General features: G+C 35.7%; 1 protein-coding gene across 2 annotated transcripts in view; it reads right to left on the bottom strand.

Annotated features, from left to right (window-relative positions):
- LGR5 (leucine rich repeat containing G protein-coupled receptor 5) overlaps window positions 1-12,178 on the bottom strand; it is an 88,568-nt gene that overhangs the window by 41,332 nt on the left and 35,058 nt on the right. For both annotated transcript variants that reach the window (XM_050324994.1, XM_050324995.1), the window contains exon 2: window positions 10,518-10,589. In XM_050324994.1, the coding sequence (XP_050180951.1) occupies window positions 10,518-10,589 (72 nt within the window). The remainder of the gene's footprint in view (window positions 1-10,517; window positions 10,590-12,178) is intronic.

The following is a 12,178-nucleotide window of genomic DNA, read 5'->3' as shown; positions in this document are numbered from 1 at the left end:
GTTACATCAATGTATGTCCTTGTCGTTCTCTCACAAAGCAAACTGACATGGTCAGAAAAGGCAGACACCTGGTAACGACTATTTCAGATGTAGCAATGCATCTGACCTTCATTTACCAGAGTAAATGCTTTCTCATGATGGCCATTTCATGATTTACTGTGGAACAAGTTCAGGAAAAGCATCTATCTATTCGCAAGATGTTCCATGAAACCACTTCTGAGCACTGGCACAATAGTAGCATCTTTCCAGGCCACTGGAATTCCCCAGCATTGTAGTATTCAGTAAAAATCAGGAAAAATTATTCATTTGGTTTATTGTCTAATTTTTTCAATATTCTTAGATGTAATTTAGCACATCAATTCTTTAGGGCATGTTGCAAAGCTCATTAAGCTCAGCTTATTTGTTCCTGATAATTTTTAATGTCTTCCTTGCAGTGTTTTCTTACTGCGCTTCAATTCTCAGCTTTGACATAGGGGAAAATGAATCCCTTTGTTGATACTACGCTACATATCAAGTATATACTAGCGTCTACTTTTCTCCACTCCAGAGATTTTGTTTTCCATTACCCTAAATTATTTGAGGGGAGCTGCCCAATATTTTTCTGAACTTTGGATATACTTTGAGTTGTAATTTTAGTCTGAATGGGTAAATATAATTTCCCTGAACAACTGAGAATAGTAATAGGTGAGTATTTAGTTAATGATTTCTGAGAGCAGGAATGAAATAGCTTGTTTATAGCATTTATGTAACCAAATGGCTGTCTTCTATTATTTGAACAACTTTGAATTCCCATTTTTGAAAGTTAATTCTTTTATTTCAAGCATTTCTGACATTATTTTACAAATACCTTGTTATTTTAGAAATATCTCATTACATACATTCAGGCTTATATGTATCACACCTCTTTAATGAAAAAAATAATTGAAAAGGATCATTATTTTCTGGGCTACATTATTTTAGATTTAGATTTTACTTGCAGTGCTTTGAACAATCTTGCAAATTAATGGAAGCTGGAAAAGTTTACAGAGAAGTGCCACCACATGTCTTCCTCAGTACCTGCCACAGCTGGAGTCAAGATACTAGGATACTTTTAGCTTAGGCATTGGCTGTGTTTTTATACTACTGCATGCTTCTTCATAAGAGATGTGAGACATCCACAGAAAGCTCCAAAACTTATCAGAAACCTTTTTTTTTTGTTTTCTTTTGATTGTCTGAAAAAAAAACCTTCATCAGATTGAAGCAAATAAATATGAGGTTGCAACTGAGAACAGTCAGCTATTTCCTTTATTTCTAGTACAGTAATTTTTCTTTGCCAACTAAAACCGGCTTTGTGTAGTGGTGTTTTCCACATCATGACAGGCCTTTCCTGTCACCAAACTTCTCCTCATTACCTGTTAGATGGAAGGTGAACTTGAAACACTAAAAAGTCTTCTCTCTACAAATAAAAACCTGTGACTTTTAACAAAGAAAGCACCTTTCCACTGACTGTGGAAAGAACCTGTGGCAAATCTCACACAGCTACTTCTCACTGTCTGCAGCAGACAGTGCTAGTACAATATGGGTAGTGGCTGCTTTTCTTCTTTGCCTAAGTAAAATCTAATCCAGCAAATGCTGAACAAGCATATGTGAAGCATATTTCAAAATCTAGTAGTATCAAACCTATAGTCAGGACATGAAAAGAAGGTAATTGTCTCCTTGAGAAAAAGCATATGTTTACACCGATTAATATTCATGCCATGTTCTAACAGGATTAGCACAATGGAATTTTCTGGAACAAGTTACTAATCAACTCTTTCAAGGTGCTGAAAAGCAGGAGAGTAGATGACACTCTGATAGTGATACAGCTCAACATATGATGGGAATAAACAGTGTGAAAGGAATCAAGCGCCAGTACCAAGAAGAGAAAATGCAGTGAAATCTGTTGTGATTCTATTTCAGAACAGATACAGTTAAGCAGAATTTCATTACACTCAAATTTCTGATAAATATATTGGACTCTTATTATTATGCCAGTAAATTATAATATGAATACCAAACTGACTCAATGTTTCTAGACTAGGGCCAGTGCATGTTCTTTAATACAGATTAGGTTACATATCATTGCATCACTTGTGTTGCATTATATTTAATCAGTTCTCACATAGTGCAACATCCTGTATAGAATGTAATGATGAGTACAATATGAAATCATTCTTCAACTATGCAAAGATACAGAGGGATTTCTACAAAAATAACTCAGTGAACTACTATCCTGCCTTGATGTCTCTTTGACTCTGCATTCTACATCTGTTCACCAACTGGTTTGTTGATTTTATTTAAGGAATGAGAGCAGGGACTGCACATGCTAAGAGAATCCTATCATGAATATGTTTATACGTATATGTGTGTATAAAAATTTATATATATGAGTAGGTTAACATCAAGAGTCACAATTCAGTCAGTTTTACATTTGCCTAATTTCTCGGAAAAGAGGTTCTATTTAGCATTTGCTACATTGTATATACTACGGCTAACAAACTCTCCAGACAGAAAATTGAACAGGGATCATATGGAGGAACTTAAAAAGTGTTGGAAAAAAAAAAAAATCTTTTCTGAATAGAAATTGGAACTACAGGGCTCAGACGTGAAAAACCCCAACAGATGGGACAGTTCTGCTGCTATGTGGTACCTTCCTGAATTTGGTGCTAAAACTCTAGCACGTAGAAAATGCCATTAAAATTCATATAATCATGACTGTGTTTTTTAATCTTGTGTACAGATAAGAAACTCTCTTTTGTAATTTGAAACTTCTTTCTTAAAAGCCTGATCTGCCTCTCCAACTGCCATAATAGTTCTGAGTAACCGATAAAGATCCGTGGTGAAATACCAGTCTCACTGATGTCTGTGGAAAAATTTGTGCTGACACAAGCAGAAATAGGACTCTCATTTGCATCCTACCACAGTATCATACTTGCCAATAATTTATTCATCTCTGAGGAGCTGCACCAATAGCATTATTACCAATCCTAAAACTATTATCCCAATTTCTAATGAAGGAAATGGCTGTCTGGGGAGCAACATGGACGTATAACAAGAAAACATAAATTTCCAAATCTTTTTCTAAAACAACTTGTTCTGGTATAAAACATTGCCTTCGTTCAAGGAAGAATTACCAATCTTGAATCTTACTTCAATTTCTTTTTTCTGACACACTGTGTCAAAGATACACAAGAATGCAACTACACAGAAATATTTAGTCCATCTATATAAAAATATAGCCAATATATAATTTATATATTTCCATGACCATAATTTTCTTCGGTTTACATATACACAGGTAACATGAAACGTTCCTTCTTCTTACATTTCAAAAAGGTGACAAAAGGGACATTCATCCAGCACTTACTCAAAATCAACTAAAATGTTGAGATGAGTTTAATCTTATATTTATTAATGACTATTCTCAGACCAATGCAATAGGAATGCATGAATTGATGAGTGATTAATTACAGTGTTAATAACTAATGGGTGATATCAACATATATTTCAACATTTTTTTGAAGAATTACTATGTTAGACTTGAAATTTAAATGTTAGTCTGTATTTTAATTATCTTTTTATATTTCAATCTGTCATGTTATTTAAAACTAATTATAGCAATATAAAAAGAAATGCAGGTCAAATGATATATTAAAAAATCTGATGCTCGGAGAGATCAAAGAAGAAAATGTAATGATATTCTCCTCTCTTTAAAAAAGGGCAGGGGAGTGTGCAAGTCATAATTGTGCTGTATATTTATTGCTACTTACAGTTTAGTTGGAAATTCAAATATAATACAGTCTGCTCTTGCTTTAGGGCCTAATTGCCTTTTAAAATGCATGTGGCAAATTCTCATAGGGTGTAAACTGGAATAACTCCAACTGACCTAAAGCAGTTGGAATTAAATCAGTGTGTATTTGATCTTGAGCTGGCTTTGATAAAACAGATCATAGATTTTTGTTAGTTAAGGATACAGCCTAAAATGTGCTATTTCTTTCTCCATTTATAAAAGACAGAGCACCTGGCATGAGTGTGATCCAGTAACTGCTAAAGACAACTGATCTCTCAATTTGTGGAGCTGTCTCTAGCAAGCGCTGAGAATAAGCTGGTTTGCTCTTCTACAGGACTCCAACAGGGCCCTTCTGCTCAACAGGTATCCAAGAAACTGTCTTCCAACTGCAGCAAGGCCAACTGTCTGGAGGGACTCTTAACATCAGCCAGGAAATCCCACACTGATTCCCAGCAGTGGATCCCACGGATACAACTAATAAAAGGCATTCCTTCTGTGTTTGAGGAAAGCCGTCACCAAATCACCACTCTCAGAACAACCTTAAAATTGATAAAATTTCTTTCTCACTGTTTAAATGTTACAGCAAGATGGAGCATTAAATACTGGATCATCCATGTCTCATTTCCTAGGTTGGATCTTCCAAGCGTCATTTACACTTCTGATGCTGGTTTTTGTTTTATCCCAGTAGTGTCATTATCATAAGAAAGGGTAGGAATTAACAACAATAATAATTAATAGCAGGAACTGGCTGAAGTGTACTGCAGTACAACACACCGTGATCGCACTGTTAATAATGATAAATGTGTTATTTAATTATTATTATTAGTCATTTCAGTGTGGCAGACAAAGAACATGAATAGTGTAGACCCAAGTTTTGAGGTTGCTGCTGTTAATTCTGAGTGGTACAAGGAGGCAGCACCAATGAATTACTGGAGAAATTACTGCTGCTTCTGCCTGGAAATTCAGAAAAACAACTTAGAGAGAGGTTGATTTTACTGTGCTTGTGAATCTATTAGATATAAACGTCATAAGGGCTGAGTTCCTTAGTCATAATCCTAAGCAAGTGAAAAATTGACCCATCTAGGTACCAGAAGTGCTCACTGCACTGAAATTATGCAGTCTACAAACAGGCTGAACTTCCACTGATAAAAAAAGGGAAATTATTTCTGCACACTTGCTACTGCAGCACACACAGAATGTGTGAGAATTAAATACAAATCCTGCCTCAGGTTCTACAGATATATAGCATGCTTCATCTTAGTGTAATTAAGCATAATGTCACTATCGGTATTGATCGCAAAATACAAAATGCTCTTCCAATAACTCTTTTTGATGTTCTAAACTAGTTCTTAATGAATATTGCTGGATAATAAATTACAAGTTCCAGAAAGCACTTACAACCTACAAGCCAAAAACAAACTTCAACAGATGCTCAGTAAGAGTAACGCAGCAGCGCCGATGGGATTTCTTGGATATCAACCTAGAACATTTATTGTTTCTGCTTTCATGTATATCTGACTCTTTTCACTTCTCTTCTGTTTTCTTCCTTCCCCATCCCCTCCCTTTCTTTACACCACAGATGCACAGCAGCCTCAGTGTCAAGGTTGCTCTGTGCAATTTGCATTAACATTTCCAGAATAACTGTCTGTCAGCACAAGCTATTCGACAAGCAATGCAAGTTGCTCTTTTTTCTGTTTTATTTTTTTTTCCCCCTCATCTTGTCATTCTTGGTAAGACAGTAAAAAGGGCAGTTTGGAGGATGTCAGGCTGACACATCCACATAGGCAAGTTCTTTGTTGTTACTCGCTTTGGTGGCATCAAAGGGACAGCAACAAAGGCAGTGACAGCTCCAGAACATAAGGGTCCTTTTTTGTGGATGTAAAGGTTACAAATTGTTAGCTCATACAGCAGGATCTTCTGTGCTTAGGTTTGTTTTTTCCTAGTAAACTAAAACTGTGCAAGCCAACACTACAGGAGAAAACTATTGTCATTGTTTCCTGCTGATTAATTAGGTAAACATCTTCTTACTGTTTTTACCAGCATACAGTTAATTTCAAGACAACTGGTGCACATTCCTCTGTCAGGATTTAGAGTGCAGCTCTATACTAAAGCAAAGGTGGCAAACTACAGTCCTGAGGCATCAACAAAGTCTGTCTTACAGCAACAGAATTTACAATGTGCGAATTGCTGGGCTGGTGACAGAGACCTCTACTGATAAACACCACATATTGAACACAGTGCCACAGTCTGATCTATGTGTGTGCACACACGAAGTCAAGAAACTAAACTCGTAATTTAGAAGAAGAAACTGAATTCACAACTTATGTGATAAATTGTCCACAGCTCTGATATAATCTACGGGATCATGTCATTTAGCAGTGAAAGTTCTTGAAACTTTAGTTGATGGAGGTGACACAAGCCAATTTCCACCAGGAACAACTCCGCTAAACCCTGCTGTGCAAGTACTGTAAAACTGATATTGAAGTGACATTGGAATGTGTGGACAGTTTGAGACCAGTAATGATACTCTATTTTTACTTCAGTTCTGCAGTTGCAGGCATTTATACTTTTTTGCCTTGGAGGTTTTTAAATTTATGCAGCTTAATCTTTGGGAAAGATTGTAGTATTTAACCATATTGTTCCCAGACTGTTGAAGTAAATTACAAGATTCCTCACTTGCTCAAAAAAATTTTGGACTATGGCTGCAGCACTTTCATATTTTATACCAGCTTACGTAACAGTAAAAAGTACAGCATTTGTTTTCAGTGCTAGTCACAATGTGCCTGCACCAGCACAAAAATAAAGACTGTACAGGGCCCCCAGGAGCAAATGCTCTCAGTTTTCAAAGACCAGAGATCTCAGTCCCACCACTCAAGAGTCTATGGGGAAAAGAACACCTAATTCCCATTAAAAGAGCTTTGAAAACCTCTTTGTAGGAAGAAAGAGCAAACAGAGAGAGAAGTGAAAGGAAAAAAATAAATAAGAACAGATGGCAATGGATCATGCCTGGTAATTTAGGACTTCATATATACAGTTATTTGGGACTGTCCTGCTCTGTAGTAAAGTAATTGCAATATAGCAGTCTTTTGTTGTTGTTCTACTGGAACATTTATATTAAGTTCCTGAAAAATAGCAATTTACTAAAAATCACTTGGAGCTTTGCTTATCTGTGGAATGTTCCTGCATTTAAAATTAAAGCCTTATATATGTGCATGTGTGGGTGTCTGCGCATATATTTATGCATATGCATGTATATGTGGATATATATCTAGCTGGAGAGATTTTACAGTTAGGTTTGATTCAAATAGCTTTTAAATTTTATTGGCCTTCTTCCTCACTTTTCACTGAGACATTAATTTATAAAATAAATCAGTTTCAGGCAGTGCTTTGAAGTGTTACTAATCACAAAATGTTATGTCTACACTAAGATGTAGTGCATTCTAAAATTCTTAAGAGTCTCACCCTGGTTAAGTCTTTACACTTTTTAAAAAATCTTTTTTCCATGCATTACTCTAATTCCTTGCTCTATTAGTAAAGGCACTCTACACATATTATACAATGAAATATGTCATATGTCTAGAAATAATCCACATGATACTGAGTCTCGGACTTGGTCAGACTGATAAATATCTGCAGTTATTTTGAATTTATAATGAAGAATTTGACTTAATGGTGTTGTACAAGTTCATGCAGAGCAACTTGCTGATAATCAAGCAGCTGAAGCATATTTCTTTCTTGGTGGGAGATCCATCATATATGCTTTAAGAGAAAATCAAGCCTGAAAGGTTCAACATTTTCACAAATAAAAGATCTTGCTCAGAACTAAACTTTTTGGGTGTTAGAAAGTTTAAAGTACAACAATATTTTCCAAAATTTTCAGAGGAATGTGCGCCTCAGAAATACAGCATTACTTTCAACATGTTCTACTTTAGTGATCATAGTCTTTGGTTAAGAATAAATACCAGGCATGATCACCAGGTTTGCAAGAATGCTGTGAGTAGAGATGTCTAACCTTGACTGTAAATGTGGATCAGATTCAGCATGGTAGTTCGGAACAGGCTGAACAGATCTGACTTACATACCACTGCTTTGGAGGCAAAACAATTGGTTTGACTGTCTTAAATAAAATCTTAGTTCTTTTGGGGTAATGACTTATCAGTAATGCCAAAACGGGCATCCAGGATGTAAGATCTAAGCTGAAACTTATGTGGATCATTCATTGGCTTTTATCAGATATTCAAACCAGATCTCTAATAAAGGTATTAGTAACACTTTTTTCAACACTAAAAAAGCCTAAAAAATGCATTTTAAGCTCCTGCTGGTTTTTTATTTCAAAGAGCAGACAGATATTGCTAAGATGCATTTTAATTTTATGGAACATTGCTTTGGTAGAGATCTCATAAAATCTTATTTTAACAATGTCTGTGTATGGGCCAAGTTATATTTTTCAATAGTGCATTTTAACTGAGCCACATAAAACACAGAATTCCCAGGTAAGCTAGAAAAAAACGCATCATATGGCAATGCCTGGATGGGAAAAATAATTTTCATATGCACAATCACTGCTCATAAATTAACATAAGGGAGCATGAGAACTACAATGGCTGTTACCCCCTACTTCAAAGTTGAATATCCAGTTCCCTTTCCATTGCCTATACTTTTTTCCCATGTAATACTGGGCTGAATTGTACTGCATACCTCTGAACACCAAAGAATCTCTCAGCATAATGACAAGAGGTAATCAATTGCCTCACATCTCCAAAGGCTTCAGTTTCTATGCTTATTTGAAAAGGGAATACAAACTGGTAGGGTTTTACAAAACCGTATTAAATTAATGAGAAATGGAAATTACTGGCTTGTGCAAAACAAATAAAAAGTTGACTGTGTATATGTAAAACAAAACACAGTAAAGACATAAATACCCTTCTGGTACTACCAGCTATGAAGGACTGGCATTACTTGATTTGGAACAGAGGGTTGTAAGGATAAAGGTTTAATATTTCCAGTGGAAAAAGGAGGCCCAGCACAATAAGAAAGTAAGAACCCTTTCACAGGTCTTGATCAGGAGGATGACACAACTACAGAATAGCTTCTCAGGCAGTGACTTAAGTCTTGCTATTTGAGTCATCTAACTTTGGACCATAAAATGAAACAGTGAAGGTAACTTGGCTTCATGTATTAGAATTTCCTTCCAGAAAAAGCCCAAACTTTCATTTTAATTCTTTTCTTTAATGGCTGGAGAACAATCATTGGGTTGGATGGTTTTAGTAGGGTTATTGAAATTGACAGGAGATTGAACAAGCAAGCATGAACAGCATGCAGAAGTCCACAAGCAGGGGCTTGGCGGCATGATTCACTTCATAGGCACTTGGTGTGTGACATCTCTCCTTGTTATGTTTATATCTGTTACATTATTATGAAGTTGCACTAACAGCAAGAAAGATACTAAAAAGCAAAGAAATAAGAAAAGAAAGAGAGAGAAAATGAAAAGAAGTAAAGCTTTCTAAATACAAGTGCTGGCAGTAAAAAATAAGTAATGAAAGGAAAATCTGCTTGCAAATAGGGTATTGTCCAAAGTCAGCACAACAAAACGGTTTCAATATTTTTTTTTTCTCATAGATGCAATGATGTCACCTGGAAAGACCAGCTGGCAAAATTCAAATGAGCATTAAGGACACCAAAAGTTGTCACAGCAATACCCACCTAAATTGCAGAGGACTGTACACATTTCATAGCTTAAAACAGACCTGTCTTTGCAAGAAAGGCAGCACAATAACTTTGCATTTCTTACATGGATTTTATGGTGTGTTAGCAGATAAACATGCTATAAAAAAGAGGACTTTCACTTTCAAACTTATAAACCATGTTTCATAAAAGGCTTTTAATCAACATTTAGAGGTACTCATAGAAATACAGGCACCAGCTTTTTTCCACAAGATCTATGGTGCATCAGTTATAAAGTCTCAATCGCTCCTCAGAAACCTACATTTTCTTTTAAGCCTGGGCCATTATAACTAGAGTCACTGCCAAATCCAGGTCTCATGAATGCACAATACTTTTCACTTTTGGTTAGTCACCATCACTTCAAGCCAGCATTCCTCTTTTGATGTAATGCTCAATCAGCTAGTTTTTGCAATGTACTTTTTCCCCTCAGTGAACGTACTAGATAGCATAACTAAGCTTTTTGCAGGATCCTGCATTCTACAGTCAGCCTTCAGGGATGCTAAGTTTAAGAGTAAGGAAAGAGTAATTAAAAGTCATTAGGACAAGAAGCCTCGATACTGTGAAACATGGACTCAATTGTCCTTGACACAGGCAGAATGAGGCAGCAGGTTTTGGTTTTGATTACAGCTTTACTTGTGATTTTAATAAACATGAGCCAGTATTCAAACTTTTAATATCCTGCTGCTTAACTATTTCCAAAAAGCAATCCAGCTCTTTTAAACAGCCCTTGTTTAAAAATTTTAATTTGTTTGGCTCTGTCTCCGCTTAGAGAAGTTGTAGCCTCCTGGTAACTCATTTTATAAGTTCATTTCCAGAATCACAAGCAATTGGGTTTTTTTCAACTAAGTGTTTCCGCATGTGCCAAAAGTGTCAGGCTGACAGCTTTCCTGCATCATTTTATCTGGTTCCCACAGTAAGTATGAGGGACAAACACAGGAATGTGTCTAGTGCTGACTATGCCCATCAAGAATACAATGATACTTACAGCTCTTCCAGGAAGCGGAGATTGTGCACAGGGTTTGAGGGCAGCTTAGTAATGTTGTTCATACTGAGATCACTGTAGGGGAAAACAGACACAGACTTAATACGGCATGCCACAACTGTGGCATCCAGCTGTTCATTCCACACATTTTTAAGTACTACATTAACAAAAATTAGTTCTTCTGCCAGTATTGATGAATCATTATTTAGTTAGCACATTAAACATTCTTCTTTTGTATGAACAGAGGGTTGTGAAACCAAATACAGTCTGTAGCATGTTCTTCATTTCCAGAGGTTTTGGAATGTTTTATCACGCTCCATAAATCATCTGGAACACTAAACAACCCTTTTAGTCAACATAGTTTTAAATAAACCACTGTACTGTATTAAAATTTACTTGGAGTTGTAAAGAAAAACTACTATGATTTTTATTGTTTTTGTTGCAGCACCATAGTACACTTGGTTTACTAAACCAGACAGGCAAAAGCATAGCAATAGAGACTATCTGCAACATCCTTTATATTTCATGACTGTGAAATATATATATAATCACTTTGCTGTACAACCTGCTGCATGGTCACACTGATTCGCCTTTGCCTCACATTAGGCACATCAGGTGTCCCCAAAACCCAACTTGACTCAAAGAAATGATGTATTTTCAAACAATAAACATTCAATTTTTGAGTGCTCTTTTGTTACAGGTACTCAAATTGCATTAAATAAGTGAAATGAACCATAAAACAAGGGTGTAATGTGATCCCTCTCTGTAGCACACTTCCTGCTGGGGTTCCACAGTAGTTCCTGGTACAGGAAACTACTAGCCATATCAGCTCTGTCAGAGCTCATTCAAGCTATGTTTTAGACTAAATTTCATATAATACCTTTATATTCCTAACTTGTTCTTTCATTGTTTTCCATTGTCTTCCTCATGCCCCACAGTACCATTATAATTGCTTTTCATTAAGTACAAAAACTGTAAACAGATTGCATAATAAAATTCTGTGTGGAAGATCCAACTTACGCAACTATAACAAAATTCCTGTAGACTCTTTAAATTAAGAATGACCTGCATATTTTATGCAAACATTACATAGTAATTTAAAACTCCCCACTATTTAAATATATCTATGCATTTGTAGCAGTGCTTATAGTTTCCAGCTACTTTGGGTACTATTTAGATAACTTTATTTCTTCCAGCTGTTGAGAGCTTACAAGGTAAATAAGTTATCTGTACTTTGGTGGGTAGGCATCCTATGCCTACTCCATCTAGTTCTTATTATTCACAGTCTGTTTCACATTACAGAATATATGCTTGGTATATGTTTGATCTTCTGCTGAATTTTAAAATGTATAATTTAAAAACATACTTCACACAGAGATTTTGAAATAAAGGAAATGTGTTAATACTTTACAACAATTATCAAATCACTGTTGAGTAAGGTCTCAGCATTCACTTCAAAATCAAAGTATAATTTGAGAAATGTGTACTTATTAAATTCATTCTTTACTGTAATACTTTATCACCTAATTCTTTCATACTGTTTATCAGGTTATTGCCCTTTTACTTTGATAAAGGCTCAAAGGGTTTATTCTGGCAAAGGAACAAAAACATGGATTTATTTGGCAAAAGAAAAACTCATCCAGGTAGTGAAGTATATACTACTG

The sequence above is a fragment of the Myiozetetes cayanensis genome, unplaced genomic scaffold (genome assembly GCF_022539395.1).
Source record: "Myiozetetes cayanensis isolate MyiCay16 unplaced genomic scaffold, myiCay2020 scf3, whole genome shotgun sequence".
In the NCBI taxonomy this organism is placed as follows: Eukaryota; Metazoa; Chordata; class Aves; order Passeriformes; family Tyrannidae; genus Myiozetetes; species Myiozetetes cayanensis.
The sequence above is the reverse complement of the archived record's forward strand: the minus strand, read 5'-3'. Positions and strand labels throughout refer to the sequence as shown.